The sequence below is a fragment of the Rhinolophus sinicus genome, chromosome 6, assembly GCF_057876585.1.
Source record: "Rhinolophus sinicus isolate RSI-liver-muscle chromosome 6, RSI-T2T, whole genome shotgun sequence".
Classification (NCBI taxonomy): domain Eukaryota; kingdom Metazoa; phylum Chordata; class Mammalia; order Chiroptera; family Rhinolophidae; genus Rhinolophus; species Rhinolophus sinicus.
The window spans coordinates 417048-440243 of NC_142506.1; the positions used below are offsets into that span (position 1 = coordinate 417048).

The 23196-nt window shown below is 56.9% G+C and overlaps 2 protein-coding genes across 8 annotated transcripts in view; both read right to left on the minus strand.

Annotated features, from left to right (window-relative positions):
• MROH1 (maestro heat like repeat family member 1) overlaps positions 1 to 14189 on the minus strand; it is a 50246-nt gene extending 36057 nt beyond the window's left edge. For all 5 annotated transcript variants that reach the window (XM_074316512.2, XM_074316510.2, XM_074316511.2 and 2 more), the window contains exons 1-10: positions 14053 to 14189; positions 7529 to 7634; positions 6528 to 6601; positions 6280 to 6425; positions 3598 to 3729; positions 3067 to 3229; positions 2746 to 2844; positions 2180 to 2331; positions 1568 to 1708; positions 1285 to 1377 (exon numbers count right to left, since the gene is read on the minus strand). In XM_074316512.2, the coding sequence (XP_074172613.1) occupies positions 1285 to 1377; positions 1568 to 1708; positions 2180 to 2331; positions 2746 to 2844; positions 3067 to 3229; positions 3598 to 3729; positions 6280 to 6425; positions 6528 to 6549 (948 nt within the window). In that variant the 5' untranslated portion in view covers positions 6550 to 6601; positions 7529 to 7634; positions 14053 to 14189. The remainder of the gene's footprint in view (positions 1 to 1284; positions 1378 to 1567; positions 1709 to 2179; positions 2332 to 2745; positions 2845 to 3066; positions 3230 to 3597; positions 3730 to 6279; positions 6426 to 6527; positions 6602 to 7528; positions 7635 to 14052) is intronic.
• Positions 14190 to 15399: 1210 nt separating this feature from the next.
• On the minus strand, positions 15400 to 21923 carry HGH1 (HGH1 cochaperone). Of its 3 annotated transcripts, XM_019724922.3 has the most exons (8): positions 21195 to 21922; positions 21022 to 21122; positions 20817 to 20915; positions 20517 to 20608; positions 20310 to 20432; positions 20111 to 20222; positions 17154 to 17183; positions 15400 to 16467 (listed from the first exon to the last, which is right to left on the minus strand). In XM_019724922.3, exons 1-8 carry the CDS (start codon positions 21830 to 21832, stop codon positions 16439 to 16441), a joined length of 1224 nt encoding a protein of 407 aa, XP_019580481.3. In that variant the 5' UTR covers positions 21833 to 21922; the 3' UTR covers positions 15400 to 16438. The 3 variants fall into 3 exon arrangements, with proteins under 3 accessions (XP_019580481.3, XP_019580463.3, XP_019580472.3); XM_019724904.3 differs by having other exon boundaries at positions 15400 to 17183; positions 21195 to 21923; XM_019724913.3 differs by lacking the exons at positions 15400 to 16467; positions 17154 to 17183 and having other exon boundaries at positions 18841 to 20222; positions 21195 to 21921.
• Between the last annotated feature and the right edge of the window lie 1273 nt (positions 21924 to 23196).

The following is a 23196-nucleotide window of genomic DNA, read 5'->3' on the forward strand; positions in this document are numbered from 1 at the left end:
TGGTTCTCACGTGTGTAATGACTTGGTACATGAGTGACTCTTCGGATGACGACTCAATCACCCACAAAACACATGCCACTGAGTGCTTACAAGGGACGGGTGCTATTCTGGGTGCCACAGCAGTGACTAAAACAGTCCAAAGCACGCCCTACGCACAGTCCATCCTAGCAGGGAAGGCAACGGTCAGTTACTGGCCACAGCTGACCCTTGAGCAATGCGGGCTTAGGGGTGCCAACTCCCAGGCAGTCAAAAGTCCACACAATAGCTTTTGACTCCCCCAAAATGTCACTGCTGTTTCCCAGAAGCCTTATTGATAACAAAGAGCTGATCGTCACGTTTCGTATGTTGTGTGTGTTATATCCCATATGCTTAAAATAAAGTCAGTTAGAGAAAAGAAAGTGTGAAGAAAATCATAAGACAACATGCATTTACCCAAAAATCCGCAAATCAGAGGACCCGCGCAGTTCAGACCACGTCATTTAAGGGCCAACTGTACAGTCCAGGGGGTGAGGACCATGGAGGAAAAGCAGCAGGGACGGCATGAGGAGAGCGGCTGGGACGTGGGGCAGTGAGGCCAGGCAGTCTCCCTCCCCATGCCCCCGCCTGTCCTTACTGCTTCTCTCCTTGTCGAGCTGGCCGTGGATCCCACTGACCCGCGAGAGGGTGGCTCTTCCTGCCCTTGACCCTGAATGGACTGTACCTGTTTCCCATTCTTCATGACGTATGCTGAGCGTTTGGGATATAAACTGTATCAAGTTAAAGAAATTCCTCTCCAATCCTAGTTGCTAAGAGTTTTAATGATAAATGGGTTTTAATGATAAAAAACTTCAACTTCATTAAAAGCTTTCTCTGCATCCATTAAGATCAGAAGACACCTTCCCTGATCTATTTCCATGTGACACAGGAGCCCCTGCCACCTAGTATTGTGACCTCCACGCCGCTCATCTGACCTTAGGGATGGGCCCGGCACAGCTGATGGGCCTCGCTGCCCAGGCCTCCCTGTGGCCGCTGCTCTGCCCCACTCAGTCCTTGGATACCCGCACCCAGGCAAATGCCCCCAGCCTGTCGCACCCACTCCTGCCACCTCTGTGCTAGAGTCTCCACCATCACACTGCACGTGCCAGTGTTGAGCAGATGACAACATAGCTGTGTCTGCGACAGCCGCACGCACCCCGAATCTAGCTCCTTGCACCCCCTAGCCGGCGGCTTCACATGGAGGCCCCTGCCACAGGGCACCGCCAACGTGCTTCCTGACCTCACCCCCCACTCCCGCCCCCGGCCCACCTGAGCATGCAGAGCGGCCATGAGAGAGTCGAGCTGGACTTCCAGTGTGCGGCTGCCCACGCTCACAGCTGCCTGCAGGATCTGACCCAGGCTCTGTTGGGCAGAGGAGCCATCAGTGTCCCCTGAAGCCACAGCCCCAGCCCTATTTCTGCCTCCAGAATTCAGAGGGGAGGGCAGGGACCAGAAAAGGGGACAACAGGCAAGGCCAAGTGCAGGGCACTGGGGTGAAACCCGGCTGGTCCCCACCCACCACTGAATCTGAACGGCAGTGCTCAGACCAGACCTTGGACACGTGGCAGGTCTCAGCGTGCTTCTTGTAGAGGGCAAGGATGCCGGGCAGCAGCTTGGGGAGCTGCTCCTCCAGCTTCTCGCTGGGCAGCAGGTGGCTCATGGGCCCCAGGGCCTCCACCACGGCGAGCCGGAGCTGAGAGGGGACAGCGACACAAACCAGGATGGCAGTGCTCACGTCCATACAGGACAGAGCAGCCAAGAGCCCATCCACCGAGAATCCAGGGCCACAGGGGGGCAAACCCCAGGTATCACATGACCGAGGGTGCTAAAGGGGCCAGGCATGTGCTGTCATCACACCTCGGCCCTCCCCCAGGCAGCCCGAGGCCTCAGGCAGAGTGGGGTGGGGCGGGAGTGGGTGTCCACGGCAACTGGGGCTCAGAAACAAGCTGCAGGCACTCTGTGAGGACCTGCAAGTGAGACCTTGCACAGGGCACCTCCACTACAACAAGACCCCACGTCCTGAGTGCACAGCAGGGAGGGGGGCACGTGTACATAGATGGCTCCACCCCTCCCCACAGAACAGGAGAAGAGGCCCAGGTGGTGGGAGGGACCTGTGGCTGCCAGCTCGGGGGTGGGAGAGGGCAGCAGCAAGGTGGGGCCATACCTTGGCCTCGCGACTCGGCAGCCATTGGTGAAAGAGGATGTCGTAGGCGCTGGAGATGTCAGAGGCGAAGGCGTCCTTCCTGACCGTGGGGTCTGGGGCCTGGTCCAGGTTGGCCAGGTATTCAAGTGTGCTCTCGCTGAAGTGCTGCAGGGCTGCGGTGAGCCAGGCGGTGAGCAGCCCAGGCTTCAACACCTGCCCTTCGCCACCCAGTCTGCAAGACCCCCCAGCACCGGCCCAGGACTGCACTTCTTCGCAGGACCTCAGCATGTGGCCCTTTTGGACACAGGCTCTTTGCAGATGTCATTAGTTAAGATGTGGTCCTAGTGGGGGAGGGTGGGCCCTAGCGCAACGGGACTGTTCTCACAAGAAGACACACAGAGGGAGGGGACGGCCGAGTGATGACACAGGCAGAGGCTGAAGTGACGTGCTCTGCAGTCACCCTTCCTCTACCTGTCCTGCTTTCTTGTCGCCTAAAGGACCCATGCCCCCAGCAAAGAGGCCCTGGAGACAGAAGGCCAAGGAGTGGGCAGACAGCGACCAAGCCGCCCTAGGAGCCCCTGACTTACCGTAGCAGAACACGCCCCTCATGGTGTCGTGTTTGGCCGCAGCCAGCATGGGCAACATGATGCCAAGGATGGAAGTCAGGAAGGGCACCGTGCCGAACACTGCACAGGGGATGCGTCAGAGGCCCTGCTCCCCACCCTCCCTCTGCTCCCCCCTTTCCCACGCCTGAGCCCCAGGGAGAGGCAGGGGCACCCCGCCGGCACCACTGCAGGGCCTTGAGCTGTGTGTGCTCAGCGCGGGGTAAGGGTGAGGCTGCCAAGACACAGGTGCCCAGGTGCCCGGGGGCTCAGGATCGCCAGGGTCCAGGCCAAGCCGCCACCTACCGTTAGACACGGAGAGATTGGCCAAGGTCCGCACCACGAAGTAATGCGGCAGGACGCCGGGCTGGAGCCCGTGCAGCAGTTCCTCCATCACGCTGCTGACGAAGCGCGTGCCCACGGCCACCAGGACATCGCTGGCGGCCTGCTGCCAGTCACAGACCAAGTCCTGCGCCAAGAAAAGGGGGAGCTGACACTTCGATCCAGGGGAGCAGGCCAGAGGCAAGCGTGAGACACCCACCACCAAGGACAAGCGGCTCACTGGGGACAGTGAGCACCTGTCAGAGACCTCGAGACCCTCCCAACCCCAGGCCACTGCCCCTCCACCACGGGGGAAGGACACGGTCCCCCAGACACGGGTAGGGGCCCTACATTCACCCTGAGAGGTGAATTCTCTGCTTTGCTCTCCACCTCTAAAATGACGGGTGGCCCTCCCCGCCCAGGAAGGTGGTCGGTGGGCAGGATGGGGGCTAAGCCCATGTCCACACGCGCTGCGGTGGGAAGGCCAGCGAGGGGGCTCGCCCGGTGCCCACGTACCTTCGCTTTGGTCATCTCGCTGAAGGCCAGGAGGATGACAGCCCTGGCCGTAGCCTTGTCCAGCTCGCTGATGTGACTGCTCACGACCGTCTCCATGGCCCTCAGGACCATCGTCCGGTACGGGTGTGCCAGCTGAGGAGGAAAGCCACAGGGCCAGGGCCCAAGAGGTGAGCTGAGTGCCCAGGCACCCTGCCAGTGCCTCTTGTGTCCCCTACAGACCTTACTCAAAACAGAAGCTCCCTCTGCCCCAGCACGGGAGGAGAGGGGCACGTCTGGGCATCCTGCGTGGCTGTGGGGTCCCACTTAATGCCTCGCACAAAGAGGGCCCGAGGAAGTGGGTGTGGGCACACGGACTTCAAAGGGCCGAGAGCCATCTGTGCAGACCGATGGTGAGCGGATGGTAGGCCGGTGAGCTCCTGCCCTCCCCGTGCGGCCAGCGGCTCATGTCAGGGGAAGCGCCCCTCCCTGCTCCGCCCTCCCTCATCCCAGGAGCCCCCGTCTTCAGCTCAGCAGTCCTGTCACGACACAGTTCTCTGTAAACAGGACTTGCTGATAGGACTGAGACTGGATGTGTCTAAAACCGCCAGGCCCAGAACGTGCAGCTGGCAGAGTAGTAGATGTGCCCCAGCGCCCACAGTAGCAGAAGTCTCCAGAAGCCGACATCTGCAAAGCATCACATGTGTCTCAAACACAGCTCTGATGTGGGACAAGTGGACATCCTGTCATCGCACATCCATTGGAAGACAGGTGCAGCCCAGTGAAGTGGTTACGATGAGATACGAGCGAGTGGGGAAGTGGAAGGGGCGGGGGGAAATGGCACAAGGGTCGTGCCTGGAAGGGCACCCCACAGGATACAACCTCCAACCTAACACACATTTACTCTAAACATGCTGGCGTGAAGGAAGACCTTTTTTTTAAGTTGGTTAAAGAAATTGAAAAGACTAGAAACAGGACAAAATCATAAATGAGTTTAAAAATGACAGGCATGAAACATACATTTTGCTGTGAATTGCTAAAACTGACAGGGCTCTGCAGCCACCTGTAGTATTCTTTGGCCACTTCCTCAAACAGCAAGGGCTGCCCCGATCTCCTCTGACAGACACTGACCTCAGCGTGCCGTGGTGACACCCAGCACATGCGGCCGAAGCTCTGTGCCGGCGAGAACCACGCACATGTACCCCCGGCCCACACGAGTGGGCGCGCTCCTCCCCGCCAAGTCCACACACAGCCATCTCCCATCAAAGCCCCAACAGGCTGTCCTAGTGTTCCTTCCGAGAACAGGTAGGAAAGCCCAGGGCAAGACGGTGACCCTCGCCACCAATGTCACAAAACCACAGGACAATCAGCTCAGCGGCCACCAGAGGGACTGGGTTACTTCCCCCAGGATACGGCAGCTGACAGGAGAGAGCAATAAAACTCACATTGTATGGACATCCCTTCTGCTTATCAAAATGTCAAATCGAACAAAAAATGGCCCCTTGAGACTGCAAGTTTCTTCCCCATCCAGGAATGGGCCTACACCAGGCACTGATGAAAACCAGAAATGGTGCAAGTTATTCAGACAACAAGGAGCTAACGGACTCACAGACCCAGCAGCCGCAGAGGTCCCGGGTGGAGAGAGCTGTCGAGCTCTTGCCTAGGACAGCGATCGATACCTCTGCAGGCGGGGTTCAGAACAGTGGTCCCCCTTACCCACAGTTTCACTTTTCACAGTTCCCATTATCCGCAGTCAAGTATGGTTGGAAAATATTAAGTGGAAAGTTCCAGAAACAAACAGTTCATAAGCTTTAAGTTGCAGCCTGTTCTGAGTAGCGTGACAAAATCTCCATCCTGCCCCAAACATGACTCATGCCTGTGTCCAGTGTCCCCTCCCTGGAGGTGCTCTCGCCCCTCGGTCACTTAGTAGCTGCCTCGGTTATCAGATCGGCTGTTGTGGGCTCACTGTGCTTGTGTTCAGCCACCCTTATTTACTTAAAGCACAAAAGCAGTGATGCTGGCAGTTTGGACATGCCAAAGAGAAGTCGCCAGTGCTTCCTGTATGTGAAAAGGTGTGCATGCGCAGGAGAAACACAGTAGGACAGGGTTCTATACTATCCAGGTTTCAGTATGCACTGGGGGTCTTGGAACGTGTGCCCCGCGGTTAAGGGGGAGTCCCTAGAGCCTATCACACCTCTGCCAGGCTAGCAGTCTATGAGGGAGGACGGGAAGGCCCTGGCCTCCTCCTGCAGCCCCTCTCTGAGGGATGGCAGATGTGCCCACCTCCCATCCCACCCTCAGAGCGCTTGTCCATGGGTTCCCATTATTGTAATTGATGCTAAGTGGCCTCCTCTCCTTTGGCGACAGCACAGACCCTGGCAGGGAGAGCCCTCCAGTCTCCAGCCAGAAAGTGAAAGGGGATGGTGACACTGGGCCCCGGTTCACGAGCAGCAGGATGCTTCGGCGCTGACCACCCAGTCCCCCCAGACGGCGGCAACAGCCACAATGTGTGTCATCTGTCGTGGGATCGCCCCGTCTGAAGGGATCTTGGACTCCTCATAGGGCTTGCTGCCCACAGTGCCTGAGGCTCTCGCCCGGTCAGGCCCACCCGCCCCAGCAGCTCCCGCCCCCTGCACGACCCACAGGTCCCGCCCACACACCCACAGCCCCGCCCCCAGAAAGGCAGGACAAGCCCTAGTGCCACACCTTCTCATTCTGCCGCAGGTGCTCCTCACAGGCGCTGAGCGCCTCCTGCGGCTGCGACTCTCCGAGGGCACACAGGGCATTGCACACCTGCTCTTGCACCAGAGGGTCCTTGTCAGTGACAGCGTCCAGCAGAATGGTGGACAGCTCTGCAGCGACAAAGCCCGCGCGCATGCTCAGGCGGGTCTGATGACTCGGACCCAGCGCAGAGTACGCGGAGTCTCGCAGGCCCACCCACCGCACGCACTTACTCCTCACGTAGGACCGGGTCATCGCGGTGGTCTCGGCTTCCTCTCACAGTCTTAACATGGACAGCTGCTCAAACCTGGAGGAACCAGAACGCAACCCTGAATTCACAGGCTTCCTCAATTACAGGCAGTTACTGCATTTGCGAAAAGCACATGGCTTAAAGGAATGTTCTGGGGGACACTCCCTGCCACACTTGGGCTGCTCTGCTCCGGCTGTCCCCTCCACGGGCACCAGCTCTCCCCACCTGGCCCTGGTGGCCTGCGCCCTGTCAGCCCACAAGGGCTTGTCCTGGGGCCCACGTGTCCCAGGACTGCCTCCCCCTACAGCCTCCACCTTCACTCTGAAGAGAGGACAGGATGTACTAAAGCCTGGTGTCCTGGGGGTCTGCGCACAGCAGGAAAACCTGTCCCCAGGGGCCAAGAACAGGGCCCTGAGCCCGGAGGGGCCAGGACTCCCCACAGCAAACGTGCCAGTGAAGGACTGCAGGAGCCTCGGGCAGCACAGGCAGCAGTGGAGTCGCTGGTGCCTGAAACCAAGCATCCCAACAGCGCATGGGATGGGGCAGTGGCAGCTTTCAAATGTCAGGTGCCTTGAAGCACTCCTGGCAGCAAACAGACCGAAGTCCATCAATCCGGCAAGAGCCACCATTCAGGCCTACGTCATACTCTCCAAGGACGGGACAGGTCAGAGGAGCCTCAGTGTGGCCCCCGCCTGCTCCCTAACACCGGGCCTTCATTCCCTCCATAAAAGGACGATGGTCGTAAAGGAGAGAAGGCACACTCTGCCTCGACCATCTGGCTGTGCACACATGGGAAGAGGCAAAGTGAGAAATCATGCAAGGCTTGGGGGGTGGGGAATTACAAATAAGGGAGCATTCCAGTGTAAAAAGGCCCCATGCATTCACCCGCCCCACCACGACCTCAGTGAAAGGACAGAAGACAGGTACATTTTAAAAGAATAAACCCACAAGAGCACTAGAAAACAAAAAATAAAATTAGCAGACCAGAGACTTCCAGGAGCCCCAGGCAGACAGGAAGCAGATGGGGAAGACTCTGGTTTGAAGAGGGTGGCATCAGCGGGGTGTTTCCACTTTTCTTCCTGGAAAGCATCTAAAAGCAACAAGGAAAACACGAAATAAAAACACATATTCCATTTGCAGCAGAGCAAGGAACCAAAAATCCCAAACCCCAAAAGGGTGAAGGGCTGAAAACACCACAGGTGTCAGTGGGGTGTGAGGTTCCAGAAAGAACTTACAGAACACATTTCTCAAAGCGGGGGGGGGGGGGGGGGGGGGGGCCCACACCCTCATGTGAAACCCAAATCCTGAGCTCCCAGGCCCGGTCTGAGTCTAGGAGATGGGGCAGCTTGTCCCTGGGCAGAGGCTCTCCCAGTGAAAAGCCACAGGGGCCTACCTCCAGTGCCTCGGAAGACGCAGACTAAAGCAGCTCCCACTCCACCCAGTTTGGAAGGCCCTTCAGACAAGTGCAAGTGGCCCTGCTTGCCCAACTCACACAGGAGCAAATAAAAATAAATAAGCCCAAGAGAATCAGCTCCCGGCTCGATGGGAGTAATGGACCAGTTTGCCCTCCAGACCAAAACAGCTGAAAACTGGACAAAGCACATGAAACCACAGTTCTTAGGGTGATGGACACCAGGAAACGAGCAACAGGGAACCCTGAAAGCACTCCAGCGCATCACCTGGAGGGCGCATTCAAGCCGAGGAGCACTCAGGAGGACCTGGCAATACAACTGAGTTGAGGAGACGGACTGGGGGTTCTAGGGAAACCTAGGTCCTGCTGCATTTTGCAGGCTGAGGACCAGAGAGAATTCCGGAGACCTGCAGGTCACTCAGCTGGTTTACTGGGCAGCAGAGTAATGTTCCCAAAGATGCCCAGGCCCTCCTCCCCAGAACCTGTGACTATGTTACCTTTAGAGGGCAAAAGGGACCCAGCAGATGGGATTAAAGGTACAGACCCTGAGGTGGGAGGATTCCCATGGATTATGTGGGTGAGACCAGCCTGGTCACACAAGTCCTTAACAGCCTTTCCCAGTTGGGTGAAAGAGATGAGACGGAAGGAGGAGGAGGAATTCAAAGCATGGGAAGGACTCAACCCACCATGGCTGGCTTTGAAGGAGGCGGGAGGAAGCCCTGAGCTGAGGCACGTGGTGGCCTGTGGGAGCTGGAAACGTCCCTCAGCTGACAGCCAGCAAGAACACAGGACTGCGGTCCTCCACGTACAAAGAACCAAATTCTGACAACAACCTGAAAGAACAGGAAACAGAGCCTCTCCAGAGCCTCCAGAAGCAGGCACAGCCTTACCGACCCCAGATGTTAGCCCAGCAATGTCCACGGCAGACTTCTGATCTCAAGAGCTAAGATGACAAAGGTGTGTTGGCAAAGCCACTGTGTTTGTGCTAATTCATCATAGCAGCCATAGAAAACTAATACAAGAGGAAACTACACAAGGCTGGGGAAAGAGCCACCCAAAATGATGAGCAGAAACAATCTCTGGAGCCACCAGCGCCAGAGCGGCAACACCAGCACTCTCGACAGCGGCAGGACGAGCACACAGAAGGTGCTGCCTCAGTAAAGAAGCAAAGCCAGCCCTAGACTAAGTACCACTCCGATCTCACCAAACAAAGCTGAAAGCATGACCTGAAAGGACCAAACTGTCCCCAAGTAACTTAGCCACATCCCAGCACCAAGCTCAAGAATAATAACAGGAACACGAAAATATCCAGCACCAAAAAGGTAAAATACCGTGTTTCCCTGAAAACAAGATCTAGCCAGACCATCAGCTCTAATGTGTCTTTTGGAGCAAAAATTAATATAAGACCCGGTCTTATTTTAATATATTATATTATATATATTATAATATAATATAAAATATAATATCAGATCTTATATTAATTTTTGCTCCAAAAGATGCATTAGAGTTGATAGTCCGGCTAGGTCTTATTTTGGGGGAAACATGGTAACAATGTCTCGCATCCAATCAAAAATTACCAGGTATGCAAAGAAGCAAGAAAATACAACCCATAATGAGGATGAGCTAATCGATGCAAACTGACATGGAAATGACACAAAGGAAATAATTAGTAGACAAGAACATTTAAACAGGTGTTATAACTGTATTTCATATACTCAAGAAACCACAGGAAAGACTGAATATGTTAACGTAAAGAGGTAAAGTAAAAGGATGGAAAAAGAAAAATGAGACTGATAACAGTCATAAGAAAGCTAGAGTGACTATGTTAATATTAGACAAAGAAGATTTCAGACAACAATCCTAAATGTTTATGCAGCTAACAACAGAGCTTCAAAATACACAAAACCAAACTTTTAAAATGCAAGAAGAAATACACAAATCCAAATTATAGTAGAGATTGCAACACCCTCTCTCTATAATTCATAGGACACTGTACAGAAAATCAGTAAGGGTACAGAAGACCTGAACAATACTGTCAACCAACTTGACCGAAGTAGTATTTCTGGAACACTCCATTCATTAACAGTAGAATACATCCTTTCCAAAAGCACATGGAACATTTACCAAGAATGACCATATTCTGAGCATAAAACAAGTTTCAATAAATTTAAAAGAATTCAAGTTGCACGAAGTAGTGTCTCTGACCAAAATGGAGTTAAATTAGAAATCAATAAGAGAAAGCTATCTGAGAAATCCCCAAGTATTTAAAAACTACAAATATGCTTCCAAACAATGCATAAGTTAGAAAAGAAATCAAAAGTGATATTAGGAAGCATTTTGAAGTGAATGGAAAAGACATATCAAAATTTTTGCGAAACTTATAGCACTAAATGTCTGTATTAGAAAAGAATTACATCAACTTCCACTTTAAGGAACTAGACATTCAAATGAAGCAAAAGAAAGGAAATAATAAGTATCAATACATAAATTAAAGAAATAGAAAACAGGGGCGGAAGGGTGTCTCAGTTCGTTAGAGCACGAGCTCTGGGCAAGGGGGCTGCCAGTTCGATTCCCACATGGGTCAGCGAGCTGCGCCCTCCACAACTAGAATGAAGTCAATGAGCTGCCGCTCAGCTCCCGGGTGGCCAGATGGCTCAGTTGGTTGGAATGTGTCCTCTCAACCACAAGGTTGCCGGTTCGACTTCCAAAAGGGATGGTGGTCTGTGCCCCCTGCAACTAACAATGGCAACTGGACCTGGAGCTGAGCTGCGCAACTAAGATTGAAAGGACAACAACTTGACTTGGAAAAGTCCTGGAAGTAAACTGTTCCCCAATAAAGTCCTGTTCCCCTTCCCCAATATGGGGAAAAAAGAAAAAAGAAATGGAAAACAGAGAATAGAAGGGAAAAAAAATCAATGATACCAAAGGCTAGTTATTTCAGAAGATAAACTTGATAACCTCTAGCCTGACTGATCAGGAAAAAGAGAGAAGACACAATGACTAATATCAAGAATGAGAGAGGTGACATCACTACACTTTCTACAGATATTAAAGGGAAAATAAGAATATATTCTGAATAACTTTATGCCAGTAAATTGGAGAACTTAAAAGAAATACACGAGTCAATTAAATCTCAATAAAAATAACAATTTTAAAAAGAAATAGACACATACCCTGAAAGACACAAACTACTGAAGCTTACTCAAGAAGAAATAGATAACCTAAATAGCCCTATATCTAATAAAGAAATTGAACTTGTACTTAAAAACCATCCCACGGAGAAAACTCTGGACACAGATGGCTTCCCTGGGTATTTCTACCAAACATTTAAGGAAGAAATCATACCAACTCTACACAAATTCTTTCAGGAAAATTACAATAAGGGAATACTTCCCAACTGATTCTCTGAGGCCAGCATTACTCTGATAACAATCCCAGACACAGATATTACAAACAATGAAAACTGTAGGCCAAATCCCTCATAGACACAAATACAATTTTTCAGGATGACATCCCCAGGCCAGGCGATCTGCGCACTGACACTTCACACAGGGGTGGCAGCATAGACCCTGCTCTCCGTGAGAACAGACAGGTGCACGCTCCTCAGGGGAAGGGGGCGCAGAGACAGGGCCGGGTCTGGAAGGCCCCGTGTCCTGCAGGAAGCTGTGCTGACACCGATGGCCCAGCGGAAACTTAGAGGCACATCTCTAGTCCACACAGCCGAGCGGGGCTCAGGGATGCACTGCTGATTAGCTGCTAGTTAGCGGTGGGGCAGGACTCAACCGGGACTGGCTCCCACCATCTCTGCTCCACAACCAGGTCATGGGGCAGGGTTAGCAGGATTTCCCTTCATGCATGGAACACATGGTAGGTGACTGAAGGACGGGCTTCTTTCTTGCTTACCTGGACCCAGTTGGCATCCAACCACATTTAGTGAATGCCCACCAGGTGCCATCCAGCAACGTTATTACTGCTGCCCCAGGACATGGCTCACACACTGAGCCAGAGGCCGCCAAGGGTCTGTCTAGAGGGCCGGGTATGTGGGGAGATGGGGAAGTCATGATGCAGCGTGGGGTCAGAGCATCCCACACACGCAGCAGGTCCACCAGACTCTCCCTCGCAGCACCAGAGCTAGAGAAGGACTCAACTTCCAGAGTCACCAACAAGAACTTGGGCTGATGACCTGGGAAATGCCGTCGCCAGCTCATCGCTCACAGGCCCTTGAGAATGTTACTGCTGAACACACGGTATGCCAAGCTGTGTCACTGGGTTCACAGGTAAACCCTCAAAGCTAGGTGGCCCTCCAGCTGTGGAGAAAGCACATTTCCCATGACGCCCAGCAGCCAGAATCCCCTAAGCACTGGCCAGGGGTACACAGAGCCACAGGAGCGCTCCTGAGCCTCTGCCTCTAGGAGATCAAGTGACCCAACTCGGGAAAGGCTCAGAGATGTGGGGCCACTGATCACAGAGAAGCAGCATCCCGACTGCTCACCTGGGCCTCAGTGGACCCTGGGTCTGAAAACTGAGCACACACTTGCTTCCTGGCACATGGATCAGCTGTGAACAAGCCATGGCAGCCGGGATGCTGGTGTCAAGGTAACCAAGACAGCTCGACTTCAGGCCAGTCCAGTCTGACACCAACGAGAGACCAGAGACACCTGCTGATTGGAGCCATGACAGCCCGAGGCCTGGGATGAAAGTCCTGTTGATAGCGGCATCTCCGGGCCCCACAGCCGCCAGAACTGTAGGTGCAACCTAATCACAATCATGCCACCTCACGTGCGGTGCCTGCTGGGCACCTTCATCTAGACCACTCACTGCCACTCAAACCCTACAGCTCTGACACTCAGCTCACCACCTTCACCCTGACCTCTCCTGCCTCCTTCCTCCCACTCCCCCCTCCTGCCTCTTCCTGTGTCACCATGCACTCAGCTATCTGGGTCAGAAATCAGCACCACCACCCCAGTTCCTCCCTCTGCCTCACGCCCTACAGGCCACTCATGGGCCTCCTTCTTCTCCACCTCTAACAGCAGCCCCTTCCAAAGTGGTCCCTGACCCCAGACTCTCCCCTCAAAGCCAGCCTCAACCCCAAACCCACTGTCCCTGCCACAGTAATACCACTCCAGCTTACAGCCCCAGACAAGGCCACTCCTCTGGTGCCCCCCCCACCACCAGCCCTCTCTGCTCCCTCCCACACCCCTCTGTATTTGCCTCACTGCACTTGAGCTTACAAGTCAGCCGCCCCACACCCTAGCTGGGCTGGCAAGGGGAACCTCTGTAAGTGTGTAGTGGGAACTGCCCGCGCCCACAGAGCCATCTCCTCTGGCCCTAACGCTGCTGCTCTGTAGCTGTGCTGGGGCTGCCAAAAGTCAGAACCCCAAATCCAGGAGCTGAGTGCCTGGGGGCCGCCTCCCCCGCCCAGCACCGCCTGGACCTCACTTTGCCCCGTCCTTCCAGCTTTATCACCTACACTCTACGACCAACCACCCTCAGTGACTTCCGACAAATTAACCCCCTGCTCTGGACGGCCTCAAAGAGAAAGGGGAAAGAATACAATAGTGCTGCGCTTTGGGCCTCAGGCTTTAGGCTTAGCTTCCCACAGAGAGGACCCCCAGTGTCGCCTGGACCACATGCCCCCAGGGAGGTGACAGCCACTAAGAGAGGACTTCATACCCTCAGGGAGAGGAAAGGCACCGGCACCCCGCGTCCAAGCCTGGGAGGTGATGAGCACCGGGCAAGGACACCCCGAGTCCTACCCTGACAGAGGACGGACGGGCACCGGGGTCCAGGCACCCTGAGCCGGCGTGAGGAAGCAGGCGAGCGGCTCGGCTGCCGAGTCTCGCTTCCGGGTTGTGACGCGGCAAATCAGGCCCCGCGGGGATCTGGGCGCACCTGAGCCCGGGAAGGGGGCGGGCTCGGCCCCGCGACGCCCGGGACCCTCCCCGCGGTCGCCCGGTGACCTTGGGGAGGCGCCCCCTGACTCGGGCTCCCGCGCGAACTGGCTAAGGGAGCGCCCTCAGGCTCTCGGGCCCAGGTACCCCGAGCGGCACCTCTGCGAACGAGCGACGCCGGTCTCCGGTGCCTGCCCACCGTTTACCTGAGAAGCCGCCGCCGCCGCGGCCCGCGCACAGTTCTCGCGCCCAGACGCGCACCGGAGTGGGCGGGACCGCACGTTGAGCCCGCCCCCTCCGCCCGCCCTGCGCCAACCGCGGCCCCGCGCGCGGCAGCCCGCGCCCCGCCCACCGAATACCCGCGAGCAGGAGTGCGCAAACTCCGCCTCGCGCTCGGCCCTGCCCCCGGACTCCCGTGACCGCCGCGCTAGGGCGATGGGCTCCAGCGAAGGGTTCGGCCGAACATTGCGCAGGCGCGGGGAGCGCGCTCCGGCTTCCTCCGCGCGGGGCGCTGTCTCTTCTGCCAGTGCTCGGTGTCCCCATCGGTCACTACACCCCTACGATCACCGCACACAAACACCGCCCAACACACTGGGGGACCCACCAGGGACGCGGGCTCGGCGCGTCATTGCCCCCAAAGCCGGTGCCCTGAACATACCTGAACAGGTATATACGCCAGGTGGGCCTGACCTGGACAGACATACAAGGGCACTATCTCTCAGACGTGAACACACATTGAACACCCGACGGGGACCCCGGGCCGCCGACCCCTCCGCAAACAGGAACACGCACACGCACACAGGAGGGACATGTTGTCTGCCAACACACCGTGGGGATGGCTACGAACAGGTTTCTGCGTTCGGGACCTTGGGATCTGGAGAAGCATATAATAAGCAAGTACACGATCAATAAGATCCACAAAGTGCTGTGAAGGGGCGCGGCTGGGGACTGGGAGACACTAGCATCGGCAAAGACCCCCGAGGCTGAGATCGCCTGGACGTGTTCACAGACCAAGAAGGGAGCAAGGAGTGGCGTTCCAGCTCAGGAAGTGAGCAGAGCATTTTGAGAAGGAAGTGGCGGGCAGCCCTGCGTCAACAGCCTAACAAGTGTCTGCCTCTTGTTGAAGGTTGAGTCTGCAGAGAGCTGTGAGTGAGGGTGCAGGTGGCAAAGTGGGGGCCCTGAGGTAAACTCCTGGGCAGGGTGACAGCTGAATAGGGAGAAGGACTTTTTCCACAGAGAGAAGGGCTTCAGCCTGTTTGTTAGGGATGGAGCCCAAAAGAGAGGGACAGAACTCTGATGGCGGAGAGGTGCTCTGCAGATGGGCCCTCCCCTCAGGAAGAGCCCCAACCCTGTCCCCAGCAGGGCATGTGCAAGTTGCCCGGCAGGGAGGCAGGGGGCCTCTTCCAAGCTGACACCTGGATGGCTCCTCTCCTGCCTGAACCCTGCTTATGTTCCCTATGGCCAGTGCCCAGCATGTCCTGCTGAGCCTGCTCCCTCCACAGCCTCCGCCAGACTTTACTCTCCAAGCACACAAACTGCTCACCACACAGTAGTACAGCTGTCGTTTAACTTTTATTAATTATGAATGCCAGTCTCCCTTCCACATGGTAAGCTCTATGAGATAAACGGCATGTCTGCGATTGGCTTCCAAGTGCCCAGCACCAAACCCAACCTGTGACTGCTGCTCGAGGAATCTCCATAAGATAGAAGGGTGACATAGGGTGGAGAGAAAGAAAGACTTTGCAGAGGGAGTCTGGACAAAGCTGGTGACTGACTCCTGGCCTCCAGTTGTGTTCTGGCACTGGTAGGCTCCCCTACCCCTGCTCTTCTGGCTCAGCTTGTATTGCAGCCCACCCGGCTGCCACCTTGGGACCCTCCCCAAGGATGAGGGGTACAGTTGAAATGGTTACTGGTATGTGTCATCTTGCTTTTTCCTTTCTTTATGTACTTAGAAGCCCTGCTTGCCTTCCTTTGCTCACTCTCCCCACCCTCCAGCTTCTTTAAAAGCCTTTTGTGGCCAGTCACATCCAGGGTGGCCCATGGAGGCTTCACTCTGGCTCTAGCCCTTGAAGGTCTACCCCACAGTGAGCCCCACTGGTGTGGGTCCAGCAAGATGTTCTCAGGGCACGCAGGTCCTGGGGACAGTACACTCCCTTCGAGGGCACAATGCAGGAGGTCTAGAACCCTCCATTCTAGAATCTGCCCTCCCCCACGCCAATCCCTGGCTGTGTCAGCCCCCGCCCCCAGCTCTCATCCCTGGTCATTCCCCTGCATCTGCCCCAGTCCCAGCAAGACTTGAAAAATTTGGCTGCAGCCACCTGGTCTCCTGCGGCCAGTCACCCCCAACCCACCAATGTTAAGGCAGGCCTTAGCCATGCCCCCTCCCCTCCATGGCAGGTGGTGAGCTGGCCTGCCCTGGCCTCTCCCGCAGTGCCCTGCCTTCCATGAAGGGCAGCAGCAAGCGAAAGTTGGACCAGCGAGTCTTCCTGGAGCAGGTGCACGAGTGCAGGGACAAGGGCTACCTGCTCTCCTCCAAGATCGGCTCCGGCGCCTTCTCCAAGGTCTACCTGGCCTACACCACGCACGAGCGCATTATGCACAACTGCAAGCTGGCCTCCGACCTGCAGGGAAAGTGCCACACCATGGTGAGCAGACCCGCCTCCTCCCGTAGGCAGAGGCGCCAGGAGCCCTGTCCAAACCCTACTCAGAGCCAGCTGCCCTAGCTCCCTTCCAATCCCGCACACACCCTGGAGGCCAAGGCTCCCAAAGGCTGACCACTCCCAGTTCCAGGACCCCTGAGCACATAAGTACCTGGGACAGGAGGGAGGGGAATGTCAGTGCTGTCCCCCAGATGCTGCTTCCCCAGCCTCCCCGCCAAGTTCATCCATGTGCACAAAGGACACAGGACCTGTCCTGCCACATCCTGTGCCTGAGGGGCTGTGGTCTGCACCAGTGGCTACTGCCCACCCCCACAGGTAGCTATCAAGATGGTCTCCACTGCCAAGGCCCCTGTGGAGCTCTCCCACAAGTTCCTGCCCCGTGAGATCTCGTCACTCAATGCTACCTACAAGCACCTGAATGTGGTGGGCAGAGACGTCAGGACAGCTTGTCCCCATCCTGCACCACACTTGCTGCTCACCCCAGGCCCACCCCATTCCCCACCTGGGACCCTTTGCTCGGGGCCCAACCCCATCCTAAGACCACAAGCCAGTGCACTGCACAGCCCTTCCTTGGGGTGACAGCAAGTGGGTGGGGGGTCCTGCAGGTGCAGCTGTATGAGACCTACCACAATAACCAGCGCTCCTACCTGGTACTGGAGCTGGCAGGACGCGGTGACCTGTTGGAGCACATCAGTGTGACATCAGCCCACCACTGCTGCCTGGGGCTGGAGGAGGAGGCCCGCAGGCTGTTCCGGCAGCTGCTCAGTATGGTGGCCCACTGCCACAGCGTGGCCATCGTGCACCGGTGAGGGTGCCATCCAGCCCCCCCGCCCACCTGCACGGAGGCCCACCTGAGCCCAGGCTCAGCCCCCTTGTCCTTCCCCATGTAGGCACCTGAAGTGTGAGAACATCCTGCTGGACGACCGAGGCTTCCTAAAGCTGACCCGTGAGCCTACAGCCCAGACCCCACCTTTGTCCCAGCCAGACCCCCAGCCTGGCTTGATCTTCAGCCCTCCCAGGAGGCCTCCACCCCACCCTTGCCCCCAGCCACACTTGTGGCCACTCCTATACCCCCTACACCACCCACCCTGCACCTCTGCAGACTTTGGCTTCGCCACCCAGTCAGGGCTTAAGAACTCACTGCTGAGCACCTTCTGCGGCTCCCTGGCCTACACAGCCCCCGAGATCCTCCTGAGCAAGTACTGGGGGGAGCAGGCTGACCTGTGGAGCCTGTGTGCCGCCCCACGGGCACTCCGGCTGGGTGGAGAAGGGGGACGCATCTTGAGGAGCCTGTGCCCCCAGGGCCATCATCCTTTATGCCATGGTAACCAGCAGGCTGCCCTTCAAGGAGCACCAGCCTCACCACATGCTGGGCCTAATACGCCGCCACCCCGCCTTCCAGCCAGGCCTGTCCCCAGGTGAGCACTGCCACTGTGTCCTTCCCAAGTCCTAGCTGGGGCCTGGATGACCTGGGTCAGAAGGGGCATCCTGCACAGTGGATGGAGTGGCAGTGAGGGGGTAAGCTGGGCTGAGGGAGGGCCTGCCTCAGAATCCTCAGGAAAGGCAGTGGCCCCGCCAGGCTCCAAGCCCAGCTCTCCACTAGCCCAGGGCAAGCTGCCTCACCTCTCCTCTCGGTGCCTCAGTCTCCCCACCAATGACACGTGGATGCCCTCCTACCAACCCCTCCAAGCTGCCAGCATTGTTGGCAGGGACAGGGGCGGTGGGAAGACGCAGCCGTGAGCCCTTGCCCACAGAGCACTGGGATCTGATCCGGGGCCTGCTCCAACTGCACCCGCGCATGCGCGCCTGGGTCTCCAGCAGGTGACCGTGCACCACTGGATGCTGCCCACCACGTACTCACTCTCCAGCACCACCAGGCTCAGTGCTGTGCCAGGTGGGGTGCGGCCCCGGGCTGGGGCAGATGGGCTGCCCCTCAGCACCTATCTAATCCCCCACTGCAGTCCATAGCGGAGAAGCTGGCCGAGTTCCAGCATCTAGCGCCCTCGGACAACGTGGAACCCGGTGAGGACTCCTGAAGGCTGCTCCTGCAGCTATGCCACGGCACCCGAGAGAACCTCTGCTCCGGCACCCGAGTGCCCGGAGGCCTGGTGGAGACAAGGTGCGCGCTGTGCTGGGCTGGGCAGCCCCTATCACTGTGCTCCATGTCACTCATCAGGGGCGTGCGGGGGCACTACTGGGTCAATTGAGGGTGGGCGGGTGGAGGCCAGATAAACTGCTTATTCTGTGGAGCCACGGGTGTGGACGTCTGTACAGGGAGAGGGCAGCCGGCCTAGGGGCACCTGATGCTGCTCCAGAACAAGGAGTCCACACACCTCCATGCCAGAGCTTTAATTGGGGGGAGGAACACAGGGACCACGGAGGAGGCAGAGCTCATACCCATAAAGCGCCCCACATACTCGGGACAGCACAAGCAGAGCGGCCCTGTGGCTCTGGAGGCAGTCCTAGGACAGAGGACACGTGGACAAGACTGCTGGGATCTCCTGGGAACCAAGCTGCGCTGCAGCACCAGGGTGCAAGGGTCCTGTGCAAAAGACGGCAGGCCCAGGAAGGCAGCACAGTGGGGTGAGTGCCACACTGACAAACTGCCAGTGACAGCCTATGGAACTGGGCTTGGCAGCTACAGAACTGTGGAGAGAACCAGGTTCTCGGCCCACAGCAGGCTCCCAGGGGAAGAGGGCGGCTGGGGCAAAGGGCAGGGCTGCAGGCACAGCGGGGAAGCTCTGCGCGGGCAGGTGAGTGGCTCTGGGATGTGAGGCTCATGGAACTTGACCAGGGAGAGGGCCTTGCTAGTGTGGATGGCAGGGCCATCAGGTCAGTCCAGGACTGAGAGAAAACTTAAGCTGGCAAGGGGCTGAGGGCAGAGCTGGGCACAGCTCAAGTGGGAAGATGGAGAGGATGAAGAGGAGGCAGCACCCAGCAAGTGCTCCAAGCACAGGGCAGGGGTGCAGCCCTCGGAGACCCCAGGACAAGCGGTGGGTGGTCTAAAGTCTCAAGAGGTTAGCCCATTGAGGCTGGAGCTCAAGCAGGACAAGCTGAGGGCCAGGATGGAGAGACTTGAGAGAGGACAGGAGCAAGGGGCACTGCTTACACCTGGGTGCTCACCTAGGACTGGACCCCTGTATCACCCCTGGGACCGGAGAACTCTAGCTGGCCTCTCAGGCTTGCAGTGTTTCTACCCAGCCCCACCACCATGCGTGGGAGCAAGCTCAGGCTCATGGCTCCACTGGCCATCCCCTGGAGGAACCTGAGAGACACAGGGCCTGGCCAGCTCTGGCTGAACAGTGCCCTCTGAGCAAGCTGCATTCCTGCTGGAAGCAACAGGGCACAGGAGTACCCACAACCCTCCAAAGTTTACAAGGCATTTCCCCTAGAATCCTCAGCATGGACCTGGATGGAGCGTAAGTGTAGCTCTGCTTCTCAGCAGCACCCAGCCTCTGAGCAAGGGGACCCAGAGGCCTCCAGGCAGCTGCAGGAAGTAAAGGTGGGCCTGGAGCTGGTGGCCGGCTGCTGGGGCCTCAGGGGGGCACAGCCCCCTCTGCTGGGGGCTCTGAGGCCAGCTCCCGTTCCTGCTGCTCCCGCTTACACTGCTCCTGCTCCTGAAGGTCCAGCTGCTGCAGCTGTTGCTCAACATCCTCAGGCACCTGCACCTCCAGCAGGTTCTCCATGCCGTGCTCTGGCTCATCCCCAATAAGCACCTGCCAGCAGGGGAGGCAGGTGAGCAGTTGGCGGGCACATAGTGGACACCACCCACCCTGCCCCACCCCGCCGAACCCTGCACCCACCTGTATGAGTTTCTCACAAGTCACCCGCACATGGGGCTCTGGCTCCCAGCTGTGTAGTTCACGCAGGATCAGGTAGGCTCCCTGGTCCCTCACTTGCTGCCGACCAGGTGCCGTGGCTGTCAGCTGAGAAAGGGCAGAGATCAGTCAAATGCCGGCGTGGTCATGCATGTGTTGGGGGTGAGGTCACTGCAGCAGAAGCCTGCTCACCAGCATGACGGTCTCGATGAGCATCTTGCGGATGGCAGCGTCAGGCTCCCGCTGCTTGTCTGGCGGCAGGTACTGCAGGTCCACCGGCAGCCCTACGGGCAAATGTGGGAATCACTATGTCTGCGCTGGGTGGCCAGGCTACACCCTGCCTTTGGAAGCCCCATCTGTGCTCAGCAACTCCCTGCTAGGAGGTTTCAGAAGGCGCCCTGATCTGGACTCGTCCTCCCAATCCCTCCCTACTCCTCCACTACTGGCCTCCGCTCCGCCTGGGCAACCGGAGGCTTCACCCAAGCCACTCACGCTCCATCTCCTCCTCAGAGAAGTCCTCAGGCCCCGCCAAGGGCAGCAGCAAGAAGGGGAGAATGTCTACCTCGGGACCGAGTAACCATTCGTGGTGTCCTGGGTGGGTGGGTGGGGAAGCAGGGAAGGGGGCCAGTCAAGAGGGGCCCCAGACTCCAGTCTCTCCCCTCATTGCCCCCCACCGCAAAGTCCCACCACCACTCACGGTGCTCGAAGCAGCAGTTTCGCAGCGTCCCCACCACCCCGCCCCTGCGCACCGTGGAGTCTGGGTATTGGGTCAGGGGCAGCAGCCTCTGGACCACGCACCTGAAGGAAGGAATCACTCAGTGCTGTACCTGCTCACTTCCACCCCCTCCCCGCAGGCATCCTGGGTTTCACCTGTTGGGGTCCAGCAGAAAGGCGCGCGCCCCGGGACGTTGGCTGAGGTTGGAGAGCACGGGCCCCAGGTAATGCAGAGGCGCGCGGGCGTTGTAGCCGGGAGTGCATAGCGCTTGCACCAGCCGCTCCAGGCCGGATTCCCCAGGCTCGGCGGCCCCCAGCGCCTCCATCAGCGCAGCACACGGCCCAGGCTCGCGGCTGAGGTTGGCCAGCACGGCGGCCGCCTCCTCGGCCCAGGGACACTGTGGGTCCAACGCGCGGTTCAGCAGGCGGGCTGGGAGCCCGGGCTCGGCCGCCAGCAGCGGATCGTGCAGGCAGGGGTCGGCGGTCAGGTTGACGAGGGCGCGGGCGGCGTCGCGGGCCGGGGCTGAGACCGGGGCCGCCGCCAACTCGACCAGCGCCCGCAGCAGCGCCGCCTGGCCGGTCAGTAGCGTGCGTCCGGGCCCCGATCCCGTCAGAGCTAGCACGTGCCGCGCGGCCGCCGCCTGCAGGTCGGCCCGCGCCCCCGGCGTCAGGAAGGGCAGCAGCTTCGCCGCCTCCGCCTCCGCCTCCGCCTCTGCCTCCGCCTCCGAAATGAGCGACCCTGCGGGGCCGACGCCACCAGCCGACGCGCCCGCGTACGCCGCGGCCTCCCGCATGCCGACCGGCCCTTCGAGATCACCCGGACCCGGGCAGCTCAGCGCCAGTCCGTGCGCTCCGCCCCGCGCGGCCACGGGGGCCACGCCCACCAGGAAAGCGGAAGCCTCAGCGACCAATCCAAGGTTAAGAACTCTGTGCAAGGGGCGGGACCACCGAGCGGAGGCGGGCCACGCTGAGGCCCGGGAATTATGGGACTGGGTGCTCGGCCGGAAGCAGCCCACCTAGGTGCGAAAAGCAGCTGAGGCGGTCACACAGGGACAAACATTGAACCCCCATATGGCACCACCCCTCGGTATGACCCCAGACACTGGTAGCAGACTGATTGCAGCGGCCCTCTTCCATCATGACTGGGCAGAGATCCATCTTCCCTGGCACAGACTCATGAGTAGTTACATTGACGCTATAATGTAAAACCAGGGGTGTATTCCTACTAGCATAATGTCCTTTTTTGTTTACGATGTATTTTCACGCCTATATATTATTGTAGTCAATTTACTAAAATTTTGCTCAGAATGTTTGCATCTGTGTCCATGAGGGATATTGGTGTGTAGTTTTCCTGTAATGTCTTCGTGTGATTTTGGTAGCAGGGTTATGCTGCCCTCAGAAAGATGAGAGCGTCAGAAGTCCCTCTTCAATTTTCTGCAGGAGTTTGTAAAACTCGTATTAATTCTTCCCTACATGTTTGGTAGGATTCCCATTGAAGCCATCTGGCCTGAAATTCTTTCTGGGAAGATTTTTCAACAAATTCAATTCCTTGAATAGCTACATGGCTATTGAGGTTGTCGATACCTTCTTAGGTGACTTTCGGTAGCTTGTGTCCTTCAAGGAAGGAGTCCATTTCATCTAAATTGCTGAATTTATTGGCATAAAGCTCTTCATAATGTTCCCTTACTATCCTGTTGATATATGTTGAGTCCGTAGTGCTGTCACCTCTCATTCCTGATATGGGTACTTTGTGCCTTCTGTGTCTTTTTGTCAGTCTTGCCAGAGGTTTGTCAATTTTGATCTAAAAGAACCACCTTTTGAATTCATAAATTTTCTCGCTTTTTCAAGTTCATTGATTCCCACTTTGACCTTACTATTTCCTTTCTTCTGATTACTTTGTTGTTCTTTTTCTAATTTCTTAGGGTAGATGCTGAGGTAATTGATTTGAGAGCTTTTTTCTTTTCTATTGTAGGGTTCTTTCCCCATTTATTCTTTGACTCATGGATTACTTGTTATGTACTTTACTTTGACATAGGCTATAAGCCCCTTAACAAATTGATATTTTTAAAAAGATTTTATTGGGGAAGGGGAACAGGATTTTATTGGGGAACAGTGTGTACTTCCAGGCCTTTTTTCCAAGTCAAGTTGTTGTCCTTTC